General features: G+C 36.5%; 3 protein-coding genes across 3 annotated transcripts; 2 read left to right on the top strand and 1 right to left on the bottom strand.

The window, feature by feature from the left end:
- Positions 1-422: 422 nt before the first annotated feature.
- On the top strand, positions 423-2,672 carry LOC131431780 (zinc finger protein OZF-like). The gene is made up of 5 exons (XM_058597659.1): positions 423-666; positions 751-1,780; positions 1,843-2,065; positions 2,131-2,192; positions 2,253-2,672. Exons 1-5 carry the CDS (start codon positions 523-525, stop codon positions 2,351-2,353), a joined length of 1,560 nt encoding a protein of 519 aa, XP_058453642.1. The 5' UTR covers positions 423-522; the 3' UTR covers positions 2,354-2,672.
- A 4,572-nt stretch (positions 2,673-7,244) lies between these two features.
- LOC131431781 (zinc finger protein OZF-like) lies at positions 7,245-9,268 on the bottom strand. Its single transcript, XM_058597661.1, has 3 exons — positions 8,987-9,268; positions 7,603-8,879; positions 7,245-7,527 (listed from the first exon to the last, which is right to left on the bottom strand). Exons 1-3 carry the CDS (start codon positions 9,116-9,118, stop codon positions 7,446-7,448), a joined length of 1,491 nt encoding a protein of 496 aa, XP_058453644.1. The 5' UTR covers positions 9,119-9,268; the 3' UTR covers positions 7,245-7,445.
- Positions 9,269-13,754: 4,486 nt separating this feature from the next.
- Positions 13,755-16,378, top strand: LOC131431779 (zinc finger protein ZFP2-like). The gene is made up of 5 exons (XM_058597658.1): positions 13,755-14,003; positions 14,311-15,833; positions 15,896-15,957; positions 16,018-16,101; positions 16,164-16,378. Exons 1-5 carry the CDS (start codon positions 13,863-13,865, stop codon positions 16,253-16,255), a joined length of 1,902 nt encoding a protein of 633 aa, XP_058453641.1. The 5' UTR covers positions 13,755-13,862; the 3' UTR covers positions 16,256-16,378.
- Positions 16,379-24,437: the final 8,059 nt, after the last annotated feature.

Raw genomic sequence — 24,437 nt, 5'->3', positions numbered from 1 at the left:
ATGCAATCTTCAACTGAATCGATTCGCTCTCTGTATTAGTTAGTAAGTTAGTATATAAGTTCCTTTTCCCCATTACATAATACAAGTAGGTTTAGAATTTTCCCTACACAAAAATCTCAGAATTGTGGGAGCAAATGATGTCCTCATGGTAATAATCAAATCATATATATAATAGGGCTGAAAAGTCACCACTTGTGACTGAACATTCAATTTAAATCTTAATAATTTAATTTCAACTCATATTCCAATAAAGTTATTTAAAAAAAACTGGGTTCAAACAAACGGTTTGACAGCAGTTAGAGTGGAAACGGGGTTAGGTTTGGCATCAAGCGAAACGACATAAGATTGTATTTGGGACTGAACAGGCCTACCTACGTGATGTTGAGTAAACATGCTTCATTGCTGTCAAGTGAACTGTCGAAATAACAAAAATGCATCAACACAATCGGCATCTTCCTCGTAGTTTTCTCCACCAGTTTTGAACCGTAGTGAACATTTATAACTACATATTCTGCAAGGATAATGGCCTCGCGACTCGAACCGAAACCATTGCGCTCCGATATCTGCCGAATCTGCATGGCAAACAGTGCGAGTTTAGTGTCTGTGTTCGCTCAGTTTGAAGATGTGCTTATCGCTCGAATCATACAAGACTGCACTTCTGTAATGGTAAACAAACTCGGGGGGAGCATGGGGCCAAGCAGCTATATTCATAATCTGATATTTGAAAATAATAGCAATTTTTTTTCATAGATCACAGAAAATGACGGTCTTCCGGAAAACATTTGCACAGCATGTTTAACACAGCTAGAGAATTTCGTTCGTTTTATCAGAAAAGCTAGAACCTCGGATCAAGCACTGCGAAAACTATTCCAAAGTGAACAGGAAGCAGAAAATGAGAATGCTTGTGAGCCAATATTTGAAAAAGTTGCTCTGAATGCTTCAGCCGATGACTTGGATGATGATGCTAAATCGATGTCGGCTGACAATAGCGACTCGGAGGTTGAACAGGAAATTAGTTCAAACGAAATCGAAGCGGAAGACACGATTAGTAACGATGATAATATGGATGAGTTGGAAAGCGAAACTTATCAGATAATTCATATTGATAGAGGAAAATCCTTATGCTGCTCGTGTTTGGAGCAATTTGAAAATAACGCAGCTTTGGAATCGCATGTGAATAAAATTCATACTGATGGTCTTACCAATTCGAATAAAAAATTTCAATGCACGCTATGCAACCGCAAATATTCATCGGAAACTGCGGTCAGAGCGCATAACCGAAGAATGGAAAATCTGTGCAAAATTTATCAGTGTAAAAAGTGTGGTGTTAAGATTTCCGATCACCACCGAAGGCGAAAGCATGCTCGAAGTCATTTGAAAAAACGTTCGTCAAAAACGGAGAAAACCCCACCAACCCTTGAGGAACTGATGGAGAAATATGGCAGACTATGTTGCGCCTTGGGATGTGTGGAGTTTTTCGAAACCGACGAACAACTGCAGGCTCATGCTCACTCCGTCCACAAGGCGAACAAAGTGGAAGCTACCTTGGCGTACAACGAAGGAAAACCGGTCGAGTGTTCGGTTTGCTTCAAACGGTTCAAGGATGGCGAGTGTTTGCAACGGCATCTAAGATTTAAGTACATGCCATCGAAAAATGTTTGCACACTGTGTGGTGCCAAATTTCCCAGTCTGTCCTCATTGACGATACACGAACGAAGCCACACCAAAGAGAAACCATTTCAGTGTGAAATTTGCTCCAAAGCATTCGGCGACAAGCAAAGTTAGTTCGATGTCTGGTGTTTTTGACTGTGAGAAACTGTTTAAAAAATTGGGTAATTTTAGGTCTCAAGCGACATCACGTGAAGCATAGCAACGAGAAACCGTTTATGTGCTCTGTTTGTGGTGTGTCTTTCAAGCGTAAGCGAGCGATGCAGTCGCACATGATCATTCACGAACCTGGCCAACTGCCGTTCAAATGCGAAATGTGTGAGAAACGGTTTCGCGTGAAAGCCAAAATGCTGTACCATTTGCGAACGCACACTGGAGAACGGCCTTACTCTTGCAGGTGAGTGTGAAAGATCTATTTCGTTAGGAGGATTTTTAAACCACTCGTTTGACATTGTTTTCTAGGTACTGTGATAAATCATTTGCGGATTTCTCGAACCGCATGAGACATGAGCTGTCCCACACGGGTAGGTGATCTGATTTGATTCATGTAATGAGTAGTTGATTCTGTAATAATTCAACCTTAGGCGAGAAACCTTACAAATGTTCGCACTGCAGTGCGGGATTCATCACAAGACGCTTTATGCTGGAACACCAAAAAAATCATCAACGCTCTCAGGTCAAGTGATGGGAGATGCCCTGGACTAAATAAGATCGATAGTTAAGCCATACTTTTCCAGAATTAGGATGAATAAAATTTTACTCAAAAAATTATTCGAGGAAAACAATTATGCAGTTTCGGCTCAGAACTGATGGAATATTCAAACAACTATCAGAAGTGCAGCAACTCTAGTTGAGAGATACAATCGTATACTGTAGAAAATGATAATGAATCGCTGTTCCCATGTTGTAGTACTATAGGTAGGGGATATAAATGGTAAAACAGCGTGCAACGAGCGGCAACCTTCTACATCGATTTTCTTAAAACCGGGTATAAATAAAATAAAATCCAGCGTTCTCAGAATAGAATTTATAGTGGTATACAAGATGCTCCAACACGTGATTTGATGACCACCAATCAGAGACGGGATGTTTATAGTATTGAAGATCGTTATGCTTTTTAATAGCAGCAACTTTCCTCTAATATGTTTCATGAGAGATTGAAGCTTTAGCAATAATTTCACAGTTTCCCTCCCATTGGTTAAATGGTTTGACGGTATTGCAAACATCATCACATACAATCAATTAGCGTTACAATTTGATAAAGATATGCGTTTAGCTTCATAATTGAATTAAATGAATAAGATATGGAACGATTTAAATGAATAAGATGTTGATTGCATTACGCTCCAACATCCGGGGTTGGAGAGGCCGGTAGGGCTTAACTGCGGTTTTTTTTTTCATACTAACGGCCCTTATTACCAGTGTGAAGTGGAAATTAAGTGGAGTGAACGTATCCCACAAAGGTTTCACACGATGACAACAAATGAACGGTAAATCGAGTCCATATTTGACGTTTATTGGAGGTTTGTGTACAATGGATTACTGTGGAATGAGATAGAATATTGTAGAATAGAACGAAATAATAATGACTTAACCAATGAGCAAACCACTGATAGCTGTCAAACGATGTTCATCCAGTTTGTATTGTGAGGATGTTTCGTTTGGGACCTGATAAGTGAGATGATGTGTGAATGAAATGTAAGAATAAGTGCATGCAAGAATGGTAATAAAGGCCACCGGTTCAGCTCAGGACTAACGATCAACCATTAGAAGAGATAGAAGTTGGGTATCGGTAACCTTATTCATCTCAAATCCATTAGTCATTTCATATACGAGAACCATTAGTTATAGTGAGATCTGTTATCTCTGTTTGATAGATTAACTTCAGAAGTAACATGAAATTTGGAGCATTTTGCTTCGCTAAAACAGCAGTATTGAACAATTTCCGAACTACTGCTATGCGTTATTGCTTCTTAGAGACGAGGCAAAGACTTTGTATTCGTATTTGTCACAATTCATTTATTGAAAGTCGAGGCTTGAGGAACGGAGCGTAACATTTGTCACTGACTGAAGCACCAGTTGAATAATGCCGGATGTAGTTCAATTGTCTTGACGTAAATGAAGTAATGCGCACTCGATGTGTTTCCGTTCATGGATTATCATAGACTGAAGCTAGCAAACGTGCAACAAAGCCTATTGGAACCAATTTTTCACTATTTTAACAACGTTTTAACAACGTAATAAACAGGGTATTCACAGCAATCTTACACTTTCTTCCATACGTTTCGTGAACGAATTAGAGAAAATACTCTAACAGAGCAAAAGTTATCACATCTGGGGTAATTTCGTTACAGTTTCATGTTATGAAATTTTGACTATGGAACGCCTTTGAAAATTTACCCTCTGAGAGAGTGATAAATTTTTAATCGTGAATATCTCTTGTTGTATATAACGTATCAACATAAGTTTTGCTACATGCCGTCGTGTTCTAGTAAAATGTAAATGTTTAAGGTAATATGTAGCGGACTGGGCGCTTCGCGTTTTTGATCAATTATTCAAAAACTAGACAGAATTTCGAAAAACCGGAAACGCTCAAGTTTTCGCAATTAAATTTATCACAAATGAATAATCTTCGAAAAAAAAACTTGCTTGCCGAGCCGTAATTGGTAATTTGTATAAATGTATAAACGGTTACAGTTCCTTTCCACGGGGATGTTATTAGAACCAAAAAATAGTATTTGAAGCAAAATTTCACAAAAAATCTGAAAAGGTAACGTCAAACTTTAGCCGAAAAAACCGCAATTTGAAAATTTTCAAATAAATTTCGTAAAGTTTTCATCCGTTTCTCTATTGCTTGCACATTACTGTCACAGACTATCAGGCATGAAACTATGAGTAAAGTCTTCTAAAACTACATTTTCGGGGGGCACTTGCTCCACCTATGTTGAATTGCGCGAACTATTTACTATCGGTAACCATAACCCCTTATGTTATGTAAAAGTTTTTGGTAAAAGTTGTAATGTTGGTAATGTAATGTCCCGGGTTGGCGGTTCAATGCATAGGACGCTGGTCTTACAAGCCAGTTGTCGTATGTTCGAGCCCCGACCTGGAAGGATTCTCAGTGTCAGTAGGATCCATAGTACTAGCCATGCAATGATTCTGTACACAAAGAATCGGCTGCGAAGTCTGTTGAAACAGAAAGGCCAAATTCCACCAAAGGAATGTAATGCCAAGACTTTGCTTTGGTATTCGCCCTTATTCTGAATAACGACGTATTGATTTTTCGATCGAATGTGGTTCGATCGAATCATAGCTACCTTTGATTTTGCTAGCGTTATTGGGAATACGAATGAAATACGAGCGAAAAAACGATACGACGTTATTCAGAATAAGGGCGAATGTAAAAGTTAGTTCCCCTCGTTTGTCAACACAAATCAGCTGCTTGCAGGGATGCCTGATTTCATCAGGCTTTGTATAACATTTAAAAATGAATCATATAGCAATAAATTATGGGACTACGTTGTTAATATATTTAACTTTTTTAGCATTGTTTGAAGGCAACAATTTATTTTGCTCAACGTTGTTCAGAGAAATGACTTCTCAGGTACATCAAACCGATTATTGGTTTGTGGTACATACGAATCAAAAATATTACTATTTCGTCTTTCTCCGCATGGACGTATACAAATCAACACATTACAGATAATTCTGTATGAATGGCAACTCTGTTGGTAAAAGAAAAAAAAAATAAACACAGTCTAGATGACAAACTGGAGGTTTTTGATAAGGTAACGTGACCATCATGACATGTACGAGTACGAGTACAGTCCAAACTAAAGAAATATTCGAAAAGGCCGTTGAAATGATTAAAAAATCCAATTTGAGTGTCCTGTCTGTTAGTCTGTGGGTGTAGCGTTCAAAACCGATTGTAATCTTCTAAGGGAAGCAAACAATTACTTTTTTTTATCATAGTTTTTTCAACTACTATAGAATCTAAGTTCTAGACCAGGATTCAGGAAATGGAACTAAATTCAAGAACCGAATTCAATTTCAGATTCGGAATACAGATCGAGGGCTCAGTTAATGAATTTAGTTCGAGAATTCTAAACTGAACTTATTTTCAGAATCCAGGTGCGAATGTAGTTCTAGGATTGAATTCTGAACTTGAATTCCGAATCTGTATTAAGGAACTGAGCTCAGTTACAAACCTAGTTCCAGAGTTCCAAGTTCCGAATTTAGTTACAGCATGTAGAGAGAGAGCTTTAGTTTTAAATTCTGCAACTGAAAACTGGAACAAAATTGCAAACCTGAAATAAGGTTCAGAATTCATTTGAATCAGTATCTGACTTCAGTTCCAAAGTCTAACTCTGTTTCCGAATCCAGTATTCAAAAGCTGAATGCGATTACCGAACATCTGTTGTTGCTGCTGGTGGTGAAACGCACAAGAAGTAAAGATCAATTTTCGACCAAAGTTCGGGATCGGGACTGGCTACCTCGAAACCGTCCCAAACAACCAGAAGTTCCACAATTACTTAAAATATCCACTTTCTTGCTGCTTAAAAGTATACGCGGAACTTTCGAGAACTTGAAACTACATAACAAGTTCCGCGTAAACTTTCTCGCTGCATAGAAGCTGAACAATGTATTCTAGAAGTAGCTTAGAGGTTCGTTCGTCGCGCAATTTTTCAAGTGTGGATAATTACTTAAAAAATGGGCTGCTTAGAATGCTATTGAAAAACTTTGAAAGCTGCTTAAGCCAAATCAGTTCCTTTTATCCGAACTTTTAGTTAGTTGGGGTCTTCCGGGTGCGAAAAAGGCAAGCAAGCGTGATGAGTTTTTCTCATTGTTTCTAAAAGTGTTAGAAAACCAATTTTTGAGCTATTTATAGTTATCACACACTACTGAAAATTTAATCACACATTGCTGATCATATTTCTGATAGCATGGAGAAACAATAATGCTGCTGCGTATAGTACAACTTGTACTAGCTTAGATGTCTTTTCTTTGTGGTAATAGGTTCAAGATATTTCAAAGTAGTTGCCCTCGAAAGCTCTCCACCTTTCCACTAACCCACGTTTTCCACTTTTTCATAACTAGCGAAGTGCTGCTCAGCAAGTACATAAGACATCGAAGAAAACAAATGATAGTCGGAAAAAGTCAAATCTCGGGAGTAAGGCGTGTGGGACAAAAATTTTCAACTGAGTTTTGAAATTTTTGCTTTGATCGGTTTCGCTGTGCGTTTTCGAGCAATGTTTGATTCAATTTTATCATTTGCTTGCGGCAGTGAATACATTTCACTAGAGTTATACACCAGCGTGTAAGTTTCATGTCCACACTGGGGATGCAGGCGGCGAACAACGCACAAACAGGTAAACTCACTTCTCAGTGTCCGAATAGACAGAAATTGAATGTGTGCTTGTGGTTAAAGAAGTTGGTGCGAGTGAACCACATTCTCTTCGCATGTATGATTCAATTTAGGGCCTATTTTACGTTATGCCCTTATCGCATGTTAGCACCGCAATAAGGTTGGATGGATTTTTTAAGTCAAACAAAATGTCGAGGAACAAACCCTCAGTTTGTTTTTATTTTCTTACTAATTACAGTACGTCGAAAGAAAACAAATAGAAAACAAACGAAAATAAAAAATGATGATTTAGCTAGAAGCTCTCATCTTAGATCTTAGAAGTTTAATATTATGCTATTGCTAGTCGGGAATTCAAGCTTTCTTTCTAACTTCAACGTTACAAATGCCTTCCCGCCCATGACTCTGATCGCTGTTACTGTCGATTTTTTTCCTTAAAATGTATCAATTCATGCCGCATTCTATTGGTGGACTCTGCGAACGCCGCTTCGCAGTATCTACGATAACGAAAAAAAGTACAATAATTCAACAATAAAAAAAACCGTTGACAGCCTCAACAGCTCTCAACTTACCGGCACGGGTAAGGTCTTTCCCCCGTGTGTGTCCGCATATGGTATTGCAGTTTGTTTTTCACCCGGAATGCCTTGTTGCACACCTCGCACACATACGGTAGCTTCCCGTCGTGGGCCAACATGTGAGCGTTCAGCGAGTTCCTTTGTTTGAATGCCTTCCCACAGCGAGCGCAGATGAACTTCGATGGCGCCAGGTGCTTTCTCAAATGGTCCTTCAACTGTTTCATGGTGTAGAACCGTTTCGGACAAATCTGACACTCAACATTTCTCTCGTTCTGATGGATCAGTTCGTGGTGAACAAGAGAACCGGGGGACATAAACTTTTCACCACACATCGAACACTGGTGCTTTCTGGGCAGATACTTTCGAATTCGATGGTGCTCGAGTGCTTGTTCGGTCGGGAAATGTTTATGGCAAATGTCACACCCAATCGGACGTTCCGGACTGTATTTCATCTGTGCCTCAATCGCATTGAACTTATGTGCTATTTGAGCATGCTGAATGAGCAATTCATCCGTGGAAAATGAGTCGTTGCAACCAATCGCACAACACAGCTTACCAAGTGCAGCTCTCGCTTCTTCCGATAGAATCTTATCATTCTTGTCGTGATTATGGGCGTGTACTCGTCTTTTGTTCGGTTGGGTGTATCGCATCTGACAAACTTTACATTCATAAACAATCATACGTTGAATTTTATCTCGATGCTCTGCGATGGCTTTTTGAGTGAAATAGCGTCGAAAGCAAATTTTACAAACGTGCTCTTTGATGGTATTGACCGGACGATTCTTACTGTGAGCAGTGGCACCGTGCTGTTGCAGATCATCCAAAGTAGCAAAATTTTGGAAACACCCGCAGCATACAAAATCCCCTTGCGGTATAGCTACTCGTTCGAAGGTACGTTGCTCTATTTCATCCAAGATATCTGGTTCCGGTTCGGGTTTTGGTTGCGCTTTACGACCCCGTTTCTTACGTTCTTTCTGCGGCGAACTGCCCAGCTCGACCATCATGTAGAATGAATTATCTGTATTTGTATCGGCATCTGCTGCTGGTTCGAAATGATCACTGTCCGATTCTACTCTTTCCGATTTGAAGTCTTGCTTAAAAATATCGGTCAGTACAATAGCTAGTTCCATGTTGTCATTGCCGAAAGTTGTTTTCAACTGCTTTCTCAGTGTTTTGTCGGCTTGTCTTGCTTTCTTAATAAAATTAACATAACACGACAGTTCCTCGAAACATTGGTTGCATATTTTATGTGGAAGAGATTCATCTTTGAATATCTGAAAAGAATTTTCGTAGATTCAATTGCTCCATTGCATAGGACATATTCGATCATACTGCCTATCTTGACTCACGCTCCCCACCGATGATTATCAATGTCACTTACCTTCACGGCTGTACACTCCTCCACAACGCAGGCAATTGTTGTATCTTCGAAATCACCGAAAATCGACCTTCCATCGATAGTACTTTGCATGCAGATACGACAGGTAGTTTCAATATTCACTGACGAAGCCATGGTCGAGTATTTTAGAGAAAATACATCAGGTTTCGATGAATGCAAAACAAACTATCGTCTCGGTTTTAGATGTTTTGTTCCGCACAATAATGACAGTTTCAATAATTTCGTGCAGAGTTCCCAGAATGAATAATTCTCAAAGGGAATGAGACATTTTTTTTTCAAAATGGCCAATTTGTACATATCACGCAGGACATTTCATCTTTGACATTTCGCAACAACAAAAAATCGGAACGTTAGAATGCTCTACATTGTCTCCCAGACGCACTGAAACTGGCGCACTGAAACTGGCTGGAAACTGGTAAAAGACGACCAGAAGTGACGATGTTTGGAAAAACTTTTCAGAATTATATTATATACGCTTCTGCTGAAAGATTCCACACTGAGCTAAATTTTCTTTTTCACATTATATGATATTCTAATGATTTTGCATTATTAGCATTTTCAATAATAGTTACAAGATGTGTTCAACATCATGTCAAATATATGAGATAATCTTATGAAACATAAAACTCTTCTTAACGTTATTTTTACAGGATTTCCATATAACGAATGAAATTTCCGGTCTGAGTCAAATTGATTGGCGCGTCTTATAACCATTACTAGATATCCGCACAACATACATTGGAACAATTTATGAAGCGCATATTATATTCACTTCGATTTTATTTAGATAGGTTCATGTATATTATATGACTAGTTTTATAAAATGTATATATATATATATATATATATATATATATATATATATATATATATATATATATATATATATATATATATATATATATATATATATATATATATATATATATATATATATATATATATATATATATATATATATATATATATATATATATATATATATATATATATATATATATATAACTTTCAATGGAGCTCATACGAATAGCAGATAATCGCCAACTACTACTTTTCTTTGAGGATTCAAGCTTTACTAGTATTCCGTTCGATAAGGGAGCACCTCATGATATTTGCGAAAGAGAAGTGAGATCCCGAGACTGAAAATAAAAATGAATCTTACTAGACAGATAGAGTAATGAAATGTGTATATAATGGATAATATTTCATGGTCCGTTAACGCATATCCTTGAACAAAGTTGGATGAGCTGTCTTGTCAGCGATTTAAAATTACATTGAGATGCGGAACTTCCTGAAAAAAAAATGGTCTGGAGTAGTTGATGAATATCGGAGACACAACTATTTCTTCAGCTTCAAGCAGTACGATTCACGACTTCCATCGGATTTCCATATAAATTATATGGGATATTTTTATAACTTTCATTATGATAACGTCCATTCAGATTTGACGTACACATTAAATAAAGATTATAAGTTTCCATATCATTTCTATGAATCATATTCTGCATATGATTCATATGACAAACCTAATGAATATAAATAAGACTTTCATGCAAGTAATATTTTTAATATTAGTAAATACTTGTAGCTGTCTTCAATGCTACATAATAAATCTTGCATTAAAACTTTGAACTCCACGAAAGCCTACTGAAAACCTTTATAAAAGCATGTTCCTGCCAAGTGGACCATTCTTCATAAGGTTTATAAACCAAAGGAGGATTCAGCATAAACCTGCGTTAAAACTCCAAATTCAAGAAAATTTTGAAACCAGCTTTACGATCAACATCGAGGGGCAAATCACTCTAAACTCTAGACAATCTCATACTAATAAACTCATGTAATTCCAAAATAATCTTCTCTAATCTCATTTATTCCCAACTAGTCTAGATAAGTTTGGGTAATTTAAAACTAATCCAACCTACTTTTGCCTAATCTTGTTTGAAGTGTGTCTGTCATTCGAGCTCCCACGCAGAGATGCCATTTATACAGATTTATCTGTATTATACCTATTTTTACATGCGCATACAGATTTAATACAGAGTACAGATTTTATACAGATTTATCAATTTTAATACAGATTTACCACAAAAAGTTAGAAAGAAATAATGAAACTTTTCCGTCTAAGCGTGTTTGATTGCCCATATTAAAATGAAATTTTTTTCGTGCAGCTGTTTAATGATGAACGCTGAAATACATTTACATCATAATTTGAAACCATTTTGAACTGATGTTCAAGGAAGTCATGGCGTCATGAAACTTTATTATCAGACTGCAAAGTTGTATGACCTGATTTGACGTTGCGTATTGGGCGTTTGAATTCCATGTATTAATTCCAAATCATCATTTTCAAACAAAAAAAGTATATGGATTTACAATTCAATTGTGGTTGATAACAAAAACAATTAAATTTCGTCGTTGAATGTTCTTGTCAGTACGGCAAGCACTTATGATATAAAGGAATGCTCCTTGCATCTGCCATTCTATAACAAGAATCAAATGGAATAACATCTTTAATCATCATTTTATTTCCGAAATTTCCTTTCATTAGTGAATACAGATAAATACAGATTTTTTATACAAAGCAATAAAGATTTTCTATGAAAATATCTGGCATCTCTGCTCCCACGTTTAAAGCTTCTTATGTCAAAATAATGCTTTTCCAGATCTCGGCTAAACTTCTCTAATCCCATTCTAATCCAGCGAGATCCGTGCTAAACTTTTTTACTCCCGGTAAAACTTGTTTGAGCTCAGACAAAGTTTAGAGTGATTTGCCCCTTGATCAACAATAAATTTATACCGCCAGTTACCACATAGCATAGCGGCCCCTTGTTAATGATAAAAATTTTGTTCTCGAGTGACACTGTTTAAGTTGCTATAAACTAGTTATAAGTTAGTTTTAGTTAAAAGTTGTGGAATAGTTCAAATAATTAAAATTTTGGGCCTGAGAGCGACTCAAGAAAGTGGAACAGCCAAATTTTACAGCTTTCATCAGTGCAATAATAATGGTGAGTGCTTAAATTCTTTGCAGCTCTCCGTCAACGGAAACCGCCCGTATACTATTTCCTGACCAATTGTTCACCAGTTTGCCGCAGGTATAACTTTTCCCTGACAGATCAAGCCAACCATCAGAAAATTATTTATTAGGAGGGACAAATTTTCAGAAAAGTGTTTTTCTGAAAAAATGATTTACCAGTAAAAAAGTACTTATACGTAAGCTGAACGCAACAAATATATGCTTCTCATTTAACTCGTCTCAAAATTAATTTTTTGTATGTACATGCAGGATTGACGAATTTCGAGAAAAAAAACTTGCTTTTATTTTGTGTTAACCATGTTGAATTTCGAGCCAAAATAAAGCATTTGTGTGGCAAGGTATGATTGTTCTATTCAATTAAATGAAAAAAGTCCCCAGTTCTTGTTGAGACTTATGGGGATCTTGTTGCAACTGTCAAAGCTGGTGAGCTCTGGTTTCAATGTTTCAAAACAGGTTATTTCTATGTTATTGACAAAGAACTCTAAAATCGACCACAAATGTATGTAGATGACGAGCTACAATTATTATTAGATTAAAATGATACAAAAATAAAATAAATTATGGCCGAACATTTAAATTTCATCCGGCAAGCTATTTCTGATAGTCTAAGAGCCTTGGTAAAAGTTTAAGATGGTTTGAAAAATGGGTTCCACATAAACAGTATGAACATGCGAAAAACCCAGTGCGAAATGCTAGCAAAACAATTAATACCGTCCGCTACAGGTAAACTGTCAATACTTCAAATAAAAAACAATTCGCCATCGTTTTTGATAAACTTGATAAACGCAACTTAGTCATTGAATCAAATTTTGTTCTTTGGTTACGAAACTTCTATCTCATCTCTATTACTAAATCTTAAACTATAGCTTAGACCAAATAAAAAAAATCGTACTTTTTATGAAATCTGTATAAAAATTACGAAATCTGCACAAAATCTGTATTCTGTATAAAAACCTGTAGAAGTATGGAAAAATTTTTATAATTCAGATAAATCTGTATAAATGGCATCTCTGGTAACAAGTGTTTGAAATTGAGTAATTTCCTTAAAGCGTGCATGTATTGAGACAAATGTCAACTCCTTCAATAACCAGAGATGCCATTTATACAGATTTATCTGTATTATACAGATTTTTACATGCTCATACAGATTTAATACAGAGTACAGATTTCATACAGATTTTCTCAATTTAATACAGATTTATACAGATCTCACAAAAAGTAGGAAATAAAAAATTAAACTTTTGTCTGAACTATTGTTTGATTCCAGGAACGAGATAAAAGTCTAACAATCAACGGACAAATCACAAATTATATGGAAATCTGTTGTGAAATCCATATAAATTATAATTTGAAACCAATTTTAACTGATATTCAAGGAAGTAATGGCATCATGAAATTTTACTGTCAAACTGAGAGTTGCATGACCCGACTTGACGTTGAATATTGGGCTTTGAAATTCCATGTTAAATTATGCAGTCAACAATTTCAAACTAGATAAATATATGGATTTACAATTCATTTGTTGTGGATAAAATATATATTCTTGTAAGCGCGGCAATGACTGATTGAATCTACCATCCTACAACCACAATTTATTGGAATAACATCTTTTGGCATCATTTTGTTGTAAGAATTTCATTTTATTAGTGAATACAGATTAATACAGATTTTTTATACAAAGCAATACAGATTTTCTATGAAAATATCTGGCATCTCTGTCAATAACAGTTCGTTGTTAGGTTTGTTATTGTGCTAAAAGTTGCAAATTTTGTGAAAAAAACTTGCATTCTATGGTTCAAGCATATCTCCAAACAACGCTAGAATATGGCTAGTTTTAAAATTGAACTGAACGGAAAATCGGTGTGTCGCGTATGTATGAAAAATCATCGAAGAATGATACCGATTTTCTCCAAACTAGAAGATGCCTTCATTGCGAACGCTCTCTCCGAATGTACGGCCGTCAAGGTAAGTTGCAAGCCAGGATGCCAGACGTGTTTGGTTTAGTGTTTGTTTCCTTTCATTAAAATAAAGTGGTGTTGATTTTTGCAATTGAAATAAGTCCCGGATTTTATCTATCCTGATTTATTTAAAACATTTTCAAGGATTTTGATTCGAATCAGGATGTGTTCGATTTGTAAATATTTTCAAGGTTAATCCATTTTCAAATCTGGCACTTCTGTTTTTTAGCGGCTATAGTAAACACACCTGTATATGGGATTATCGGGCGAAATTGATTTTTAATGCATGTAATATATTCAATCTTTTTTTTCAGATTTCCGTAAACGATGGCTTGCCGGAGCACATTTGTGGAGTTTGTTTCGATGATTTGACCTACTTTATTGCATTCGTTGGCAAAGCAAGGAAAACCGATCACCAGCTGAGGGAACTGTTAAAACAGGAGCTTGGGGATTCTGATGAACTTTATCAGAAATATTCTACAAAAAACGAGGAATTTTCGACGACAATAAAATGCGAGGAAGCTGATGAAAATTACATTTTTTTGGAAGCAGATGGAGAGGTAGTTTATGTAGATGAAACTGAAAGGAAGGAAGAAGAAAGTCAAGAAGAGGAAAATGAAGGAGAAAGAGATGATGAATCAGTAGAATATGAGATAATTGAAGAAAAATATATAACAGAAGACGAAAGAGATCTCGAGACATGTCAAGAAGAAAGAGATAAAGATTTCGAATATGCTTCTGATGCTGATAATTTTGACAATGAGAGTTCCGATGCTGATTTTACTCAACCTAAAAGAAAACGACAAACATCCTCGATAAAAGATCGTATGTTTCGCGGGAAGCGTCGTCTAGTAAAACCGAGCAACGATGATGAGGTTGACGAAGCAAATAAATATGAAGATCTCGATGAAATTGAGCAAAACATATTCGAAGTTGTCGATGTTGACAACAAATTTCTTTGTTGCTCTTGTTTACAACTATTCGACACTCAAGAAGAGCTTAAGGAACACGGACAAACTGAGCATAACATGAATCCCATATCGAACAAATCGGAAAAACGCGTCTGTGAATTTTGCTATCGGCAATACTGTTCTGTTTCCGCTTTGAAGTTACACCAAAGGAAATTTACTCAAACGAAGCATGTGTACGATTGTTTGCTATGCAATTCTCGCTTTTTGGCATGTCAGAAACGTCGGATACATGCTCACAACCACCCTGAGATGGTGTCTAAATCATCCGATACGGATTTACTTCCGGCGAAGGTCCAGGAGAAGCCGGCTCGAATCTGTTGCGCGCAAGGTTGCAATCAAAAGTTCGAAAATGAAGAACAACTGCTCTTGCATTCTGCCATCGATCACAAAGCGAACAAGGTCCAGTCCAATTTAGTCAATGCAGAACTGCGGCCGGTCGAGTGTCCCGTATGCTACAAACGATTTACCAATAAAAACAGGCTGAAATTTCATCAGCGAAGGGTCTATGCTCCGAAGCGATTCGTTTGTTCGATATGCGGTCAAAAGTTTGCTAACAAGAACGAACTGGAACGGCATGAGCGGGAACACCGTGACGAGAAGATATTCAAGTGTGAACTGTGTCCCAAAGCATACTACGGTTCGGATCGATTGAAAGCACACATGAAGCGCCACACGGCAACGAGAGAATTTATGTGTAACATTTGTGGCATGTCGTATATGCAGAAACATAATCTGCAGACGCACATGCTAATGCATGAAGGAAAATTACCGTTCGAGTGCGAGGTTTGCAATAAGGCATTCCGAACCAAAGCTAAACTAGTCTATCACATGCGAGTTCACTCCGGTGAAAAGCCGTATCCGTGCCGGTAAGTTGAAGACTGGTGCTTCTGGATATTGCATTCTAATTTACTTTTCATATCCCGCACAGATATTGTGAAATTGCTTTCGCAGACAGCACCAACAGGTTGAGGCATGAAATGTCTCACACGGGTAAATATTTCAAGTACATGGTTGAAGGTAGCTGGCTGATCGATGCTTATTTTTTTCCAGGAATTAAACCTTACAAGTGTGATTATTGCGACAAAACATTCATCACCAAACGTCTGAAAAGAGAGCACGAAAGTACCCATACAGGTAATGAGATGAGATGAGTTTTGTCAGTATGTACTTAAAAACAAATAAATTCTTTTCCACAGGAGAAAAGCCCTATCGATGTGAGGAGTGCTATGCTACTTTCAGCCATTCGAGTGCCCTCAGCACACACAATCAGATAGTTCACATGGATTAATCTGTTGGATCAAGCGAAAGAAGTTATAACGTCAACTGGGTCACGTTTGCACAGCTTTATGCCGCCTATGTTCGAGAAGAGTTTTTAGAATCTAATTGCAAACAATAAAACAATATGATCACATTAGGTCGTTTTCTTTAACTATGGCGAATTACTAATCCTGAACACGTATGACTAGTAGCAGCTACAGTAGTTAACGCCTGTCGCGTTCGTCTTAACGCCTATCCACGAGAAGTACGTGAATAATTTTACTGCTATTAAAATTCACTTGCAGAGGGAGCGCAAAGCGTGATGGGTTAATACCATTACTTTTTCTGGGTTCGACACCCAACCCCACACATGCGAGAATGACCACAAGGTTAAATGTTAGAGAGATAAAAATATTCATGTTCATTGACTGAATATTCTGCACCTTCATTGGAATATGTAACTGAAAATCATTGTCTATGAAATTCATTGATTACTAAGATGTAAATTTGAGGTTCAGGAAAGGCACAAATTGGCTCAAATGGCACGTTCCCCTTGATATTTGGAGATTTGTGCCTTGCCATCAATTTGTTTTTAGCATCATTTCACCGATATATAAGAGGAAAGAATTGAAGGGAAAAGGCAAAATTTAGACTAGGAGGATAGAGAAAATTGACGACACAAAAACACAAAAAAGCAGAAGTAAATTCTGCACCCCTAAGGGATGCTGAACAATCTGCTGGGATCACATTTAGTGGAAGCAGAAGTAAATTCTGAACCTCTACGAGGTTCCGAACAGTCTGCTGTAAAACTTATTTAGGTTTGTTACTATGTGCGTTCTTTCTGATGAACGATGCACTGTTTACAAAACCTCCAACCCCCGAGAGGATTTAGAGATTTTACAAAAGCGACACCATTCTGAACTCCCGGAAGAATGCAGAACGACTCGCAGTATGTAAGAGCAGAAGTGAATTCGGTACCCCCCAAAGGATGCCAAACAATCTGCTAAACCCTATTTAAGGTGAATACAGAAGGGATTCATTCACTCCAGGAAGAACGATGAATCCTTCTGACTATAGCTCCTTACCACATTGGGTGAGAAACGAGAGAATATCCTTCAATTTTAGCTCCGTATACACAGACTCAACCATGTATGGAGAATCAAAAACCCGGATACGTAGCTGCGTTAATGCGGCACAGTTACATATGAGATGATATGAAGTACCATAATCGCATTCACACAAATCACACGAATAATACTCAGCACGTTGAATAGTAGCCATGTGATAATTGAGTTTGCAATGTCCAGTCAGAGCTCTGACCAGAATACTGCAATGATGCTTGGAAAAATGCAGTAGACACTTTGACATTTTCAGATTTAAATCTGGTAAAAATGCTTTCATTTCGCCAAAGAGCGAATCTATGTTTAATTTCTTTTTATAAATCCTTAACTATGTTTTTCATAGCAGTATCACAAGAACATTGATATTGTCGTCGAAGAATATTCTTCGACCAAATGAGCAGTTGAAGATTGTCATCGATGATAGGAGAATTTCATTTAGTTCGAGCTTTGTGAACTGAAAGATTTCTAGCTTCGATAATGTAATGATTCAAATTATCAATTACTGTGTCGATGTCCACAGAATTTCCTAAAATAGTTTCATGATCCACATGATTTTCAATGTGAGATCTGCAATCCAACCAATTAGCTCTATGATAGTTGAATATAGAACTAATTGGATTAATTATAGCTTCGTTGGAAAGTCTAAATGTTACAGGAAAATGATCTGAGTCAAAGTCAGCATGTACAAATGTAACTTTGATCTGTTAGAACCAAATCAAATGTAGAGGGGTTTTTCACGGAAGAGAAACAAGTCGGATTACTGGGATGAAGAACTGTGAAGTAACCAACTGAGAGTTGATTATGAAGTATTTTACCATTACTGTTATTTTGCCTACAATTCCACTGGACATGCTGAGCATTTAAGTTCCCTATTACGAAAAATTTCGGTCGATATCTTGTGAGTTTTTTCAAATCGCCTTTAAAGAAATTTAATTGTTCGCCGGTGCATTGGAATGGCAAATATGCTCCAGCGATGAGATAAATTCCATGAATGGTTTCAACTTCCATTCCCAAGCTTTCAATAACTTTAGTATTGAAAGAAGGTAAAATTCGATGTTTAACTTGCCGTTGGACAAAAAAGGCAACTCCACCACCCATTCCAGTAAACCTGTCAAATCGATGAACCACATAATGTGGATTACTTTTCAATTTGACATTTGGTTTAAGAAAAGTTTCTGTCACAATGGCAATATGAATTTTGTGAACTTTGAGAAAATTATAAAATTCATCTTCACTCGATTTTAAAGATCGAACATTCCAATTTAAAATATTTAAATAATTATTTAACATCACTGTTAAATTTTAAATTCATTATAATATTATTTGCAAATTGCCATCAGATTTGAAATGCTTCAAAAAGTGATGGAGTCGAATTAATTCGGATGATCATTTGAAAAAGTTGATCTTGTAGGTTGATCAATTTATTTTCAGCTATATCGCCTAAATCGACTTCGTTTAAAGAAGCGAATGGCATTGAAGGAATATTTGTAGGTAGACTGCCATTAGAAGAAGATGATTTGGCCGGTCTACCTATTAATAAATTGTGTTCGTTAGAAGATGAATTGGAAGGCGTTCCTGTGTTTTGATTATTTACATTAGAAGAATTAAGAGGTATTAGTCTACCTGTTACCAAAGCGTAACTGTGATTAGAAGAAGATGATGACGAGGTCGATTTTCAGGTATGTTCTGTAAATTTAAGTTCGTTGATTTGACTTGTTGTCTAAGCGAACTAGCGTTTAATTTTTTTTCCCTGACAGGACATTTCAAATAATTGGATTTATGTTTTCCATCGCAATTTGAACATGAAAATTTATCAGTGGTTTCATTCATTGCACAAACGTCTTTCGAATGTGATTTAACACAATTCAAACACCGTATATCCATATGACAATTTTTGGTTCCATGGCCGTAGCCTTGGCAACGACGACATTGCATTAAGTTTGCAATACGATTATGCCGTTTATAATGTTCCCAATGAATTTTAATGTGGGAAACGAAACGTACTTTTCCTAAAGTTTTCAAATTGTTTACATCACTTCGATTGAGGTGTATTAAGTAAAGTTCATTGGAAATTCCAGAGCGTGGTTTAGAAGTACCATTCGCTCTTTTTTTCATAGGTATTACATGGGAAGGGGCAAAACCAAGCAATTCCTTTAGTTCATTTTTAATTTCATCAGTACTTTGATCATTTGATAAGCCTTTCAAGACAGCCTTGAAGGGTCTGTCTGATTTTATATCATATGAATAAAATTTATGAAGTTTCTCGGACAAATATCGGATAAGACGTTCGTAATCTTCCAATCCATCAACGAAGACTCGACATTCTCCTCTTCGTCCGATTTGAAATGAGTCTTTTACTTCCGGAAGAAAAGTAGAAAGCTCAGTACGGAATACTTTGAAGTCGGAAATCATAACCGTCACTGGAGGTACGGATTGTTGTTTCTTCCCAGAACGACAAGCGTCCATTTTGGGAATTTTTGAAGAATTTTCTTCTATGTCGCTACAATCGGATTCAAGAAGAATCTCGTAAATATTGTTAGACGGCATAGGATCAACGGAAGGGAATTCCGTCCGTTGTCTTTTATTTTTACATTCAGATTCTATAAGATCGTGAATGTTATTAGAAAAATGTTGAATAACGGATTGTGATTTATTCCGTATTGAGGTATTTTTAACCTTAGGCTTGTTGCCTTTCCGGTTGGGTGTAGGCATTTTTGAAATGAATGAAATTCTAAATTAAATTAACTAGGCTAAATTAGTCTTCGATTAGACTCCTAGTTTGGAAAAAAGACTGATTTTGTGGTAGTCTTAACAAAGACTGATTAGTTCGAAGAATAATTCTTTGAATAGCAAGCCTTAAAAAAGGCTGATTAATTTCTCAGTCTTGAAAAAGTCTGATAATATTAAAATATCACTCTTTGTATAGCCTTGAGAAAGGCTGACTAATTATTAGTCTCTAAAAAGACTGTTAGTGATTCAGGTAGCCTTGAAATTCTAGGTAGCCAGAAAAAATTTCCAAGAGCGAACGACTGTTCAACACCGACTGAAAAATTACTTACTTTATTTAGCTTGAGCTTGAGCGACCACTCCTGATTGTTACTTCGTTACTGATCGGAATTAGGTGAAATTCATGTACATCTTCTGATAACCTCAGAACTCATTGATCAGTAACGGCGCCGGTTAGGCCCGAGCGTAGATCGACTTAGGACTATATGTGATATCTCTGTTATTAGTATTGTGATTTTAACGAATCTGCGCAATAGTTAATTTTTATAATTCAATTTATAATCTTGAAAGACAAGCAATGACATGAAAGAAGAAAAATACCAAATAAAACTTTGCTCCGAAGCTTTCGGATATTGATAAGGTGAATGAAGATATTATTTAGTAAAATAGAGTAATCAGATGTGATACGTTAAAAAATCGGATAACTGAAGGGAAGAAGAAACTCCTGCAATTGTCACCTTTTACAACATGGAACGCAGTGGATCTATACTTGGTGAAGTTTTTTTTCTGCCGGATTCCACACGGCATCTGGTATTGTCCGGAGAAAGATAATGAATACTACCAATCTCCTAGAGGACTCCAGGCCCTCGCAGAAATTTGCTGCTCACTTTATTTACAATGACAACTGAAAAAAAATCCTTCAATTAATTTCGGCCACATTGTCTACGATATTAAGGCCATCGTCCAAGTACCATGGAAGTTTTAGGAAATTTTCGATGAAAATTTTGAAAAATTTGCCAAAACCAAAAACATACAGACATTTGAAAAACTTTTATTTATCTGCAGGACAAAGATGGTTAAAAAATTCGGAGGATTTTCTGAGTCTTATCAAAAATAGCTCAGAAAAATGAGCGTTTTTGTGATCTTTCACAATTATTACACACATTCAAACTGAAGCGAATTTTCTTCAGTTCATTGAAAAATTGATCTTGTTCTGTGGAAAACTTTACAAAACTAACATCATTCTGTTTATAAATTGAATTAGCATCGTTGCAAAATAATTTGTATATCATTTGTCGTGATTTAGTACTTCCAAATCGTCAAAATACAACGACATCGGTTATATGAAATTAATTGATTTTCCATGAAAAGCTTTTCCAAAAATGTGTCTGAACGTAATCTTTGCATAAGGTTTATTTAAAAAATAGGCATGTCATCGCATTATTTTTTAAATAATTGTGAAAGATCACAAGAACACTCATTCTTCAGAGCTATTTTCGATAAGACTCGGAAAATCCTCGGAATTTTCCAGCCATTTTCTGCCTGCAGATAGATAAAAGTTTTTCAAATGTCTGTATGTTTTTGGTTTTGTCAAATTTTTCAAATTTGTACGTCTTCGAAATATAAGTAATGTAAAGTATATTTATTTTATGTTTATATGACATGATGTTATACGGAAATAAAATGAGATTGATCGCCAAATGAATGTTTACAATTAAAAAAACCCTTCTTAATCCACCTAGTGGTGTGATAATGCCTTTCTCTTCTTTCATAACAGTCTCATGAAAATATGTTTCATACTTTTATTAAATAATTTTGGATACTAATTTTGACACCAATTGATTCAGATTGATTCGAGTAGTTCACAAAAGCATGCTTCAGTGTTTATGACACACAGTCAGCATCATTTTTCCAAACTAGTGCTTGACATTTGCGTTGCCTATTTGTATGAGAACAGTGATGCTAATCTAAAAAAGCCTTCATAGTCCACTTAGTGAAATTTTCATATATCTTGAAAAATCACCATAGGGGGGAGTACATGAAATTTTCGAAATCGAAAAAAAATTTTTGATGCCAAAAGGCTTAGAATTGCATGAAACGTCGAGATTTAGTGTCATCTCGAAAAAAAATTTTTTTGAAAAAATCGACTTTTTGGGACTTAGAAAAAATATGAAAATTTTTCTAAGTCCCAGAAAGTTGATTTTTTCAAAAAAATTTTTTTTCGAGATGACACTAAATTTCGATGTTTTATGCAGTTTTAAGAGTTTTGGCATCAAAAAAAATTTTCGATTTTGGAAATTTCATGTACTCCCCCCTATGGTGCTTTTTCAAGATCGAAAATTGCCAAACCTTTACCACCGGGCAGCACCCCTTAAGCATGTCCGATTTAGGTCAAATTTTGCATGAAGACTTTTTTCGAGGTGCTTAAACTTTTGAGCACTAGAACTTTACGAAAATAGAGTTGATCCCAAAATTTTGGCACCCTTATATATATAAGAGCGGTAAAAATCAACGTGTTTTGTCGGTTACGTCACTTATACCATCATATATCTGGAACCAAAAGTCACAACCATTTGATCTTCGAACTTGATCAACGGCCCGACAGTAGCTTTCAAACGAGCCCAAGTTTGTTAAAATCGGATCAGCCATCTCTGATAAAATTGAGCGCGTTCAAATACAACGCTTTTTGTCGGTTACGTCACTTATACGATCATATCTCCGGAACCAAAACTCACAACCATTTGATCTTCGAACTTGATCAATAGCCCGACAGTAGCTTTCAAACGAGCCCAAGTTTGTTAAAATCGGTTCAGCCATCTCTGAGAAAATTGAGCGCGTTCAAATAGCACGATTTTTGTCGGTTACGTCACTTATACCATCATATCTCCGGAACCAAAAGTCTCAGCCATTTGATCTTCGAACTTGATCAATGGCCCGACAGTAGCTTTCAAACGAGCCCAAGTTTGTTCAAATCGGTTCAGCCATCTCTGAGAAAATTGAGCGCGTTCAAATACAACGCTTTTTGTCGGTTACGTCACTTATAGAATCATATCTCCTGAACCAAAAATCACAGCCATTTGATCTTCGAACTTGATCAATGGCCCGACAGTAGCTTTCAAACGAGCCCAAGTTTGTTCAAATCGGTTCAGCCATCTCTGAGAAAATTGAGCGCGTTCAAATATCTTCGAAAAGTGCACACACATACACACACACACACACACATACACACACACACACACATACACACACACACACACACACACAGACATTTTCCGATCTCGACGAACTGAGTCGAATGGTATATAACACTATGGGTCTCCGAGGCTCCGTTCGAAAGTCGGTTTTTCCAGCAATTCTAATACCTTTCTATAGAGAAAGGCAAAACCGAATAATTTGTTTACTTTCAATTACTGAAGGTTCATTAATTCACAAATTTTGCTTCGCTGCTTTTGTCGAACATTCCGCAAAGGTTATGCCGAACAGACAGTAAACTTTTTGCCGACAATTTCAGAAATAACTGACGTTTGTCAGTGATTGCCGAGACTCTGCAATTTGATCTTTTGCCGAGATGATTACCGAGCACTCGGCAACTATTTTGCGAGATTCAGCGAAAATAAATTAGTGTTCATGAACATTGATAATTTTAGTAAATTGTTTCCAAAAGCGACGAAGATCTCGGAAATTCATAATCTACTCGAAACCGATAATCTCGGTAAATGCAAATTATCTGTCCAATGGAAAATACCGAGAATTTCAGTTGTTTTAATTTTGTCTGAAAATTGTGTTGACAGTTTTTGATTGTTTGACAAATCATTATGAATAGGTTAACTCCAGAACAATGCTTCCAAATCCACACGCCGTTCAAGAATTACCGATGCATCCCGATAAATGTACTGTTTGGTGCAGTCTATAGGCCGGTGGAATCATCCATCCTTATTTCTTTAAAAATGAGGAAGGACGACGCGTTAACGTGAATGGAAATCGATACAGAACCATGATCAATGAATTTTTGTTGCCAAATAGTTTTTGTGAAAAATGGTCTTGGTGGCCATATGCCTGAAATCATATTTGAACGTTAAATGCCCAAAAATTATCTACCAAATAAAAAAAAATGACCATTTCATAATGTTCATCAGCAAGGTCTCAATATTTGGCATGTTTTGATGCTGTCCAAGTATCAATCTAGCTAAACGGCAATGATAAGGCTGTTCTGGAACCAATAGAACTGGTTACTATTAGTTCAATTCTAGCCAAGTCCAATGTCAGTACATTTTATGTTGAACTGTTATGTAACCCAGCAGTTCAACATAAACCGCTAGGCAAATCAATTTCAGAATATCAAAATCACGGTTACCAAATATACGG

This window comes from Malaya genurostris, chromosome 2, assembly GCF_030247185.1.
Source record: "Malaya genurostris strain Urasoe2022 chromosome 2, Malgen_1.1, whole genome shotgun sequence".
Lineage (NCBI taxonomy): Eukaryota > Metazoa > Arthropoda > Insecta > Diptera > Culicidae > Malaya > Malaya genurostris.
The sequence above is the reverse complement of the archived record's forward strand: the minus strand, read 5'-3'. Positions and strand labels throughout refer to the sequence as shown.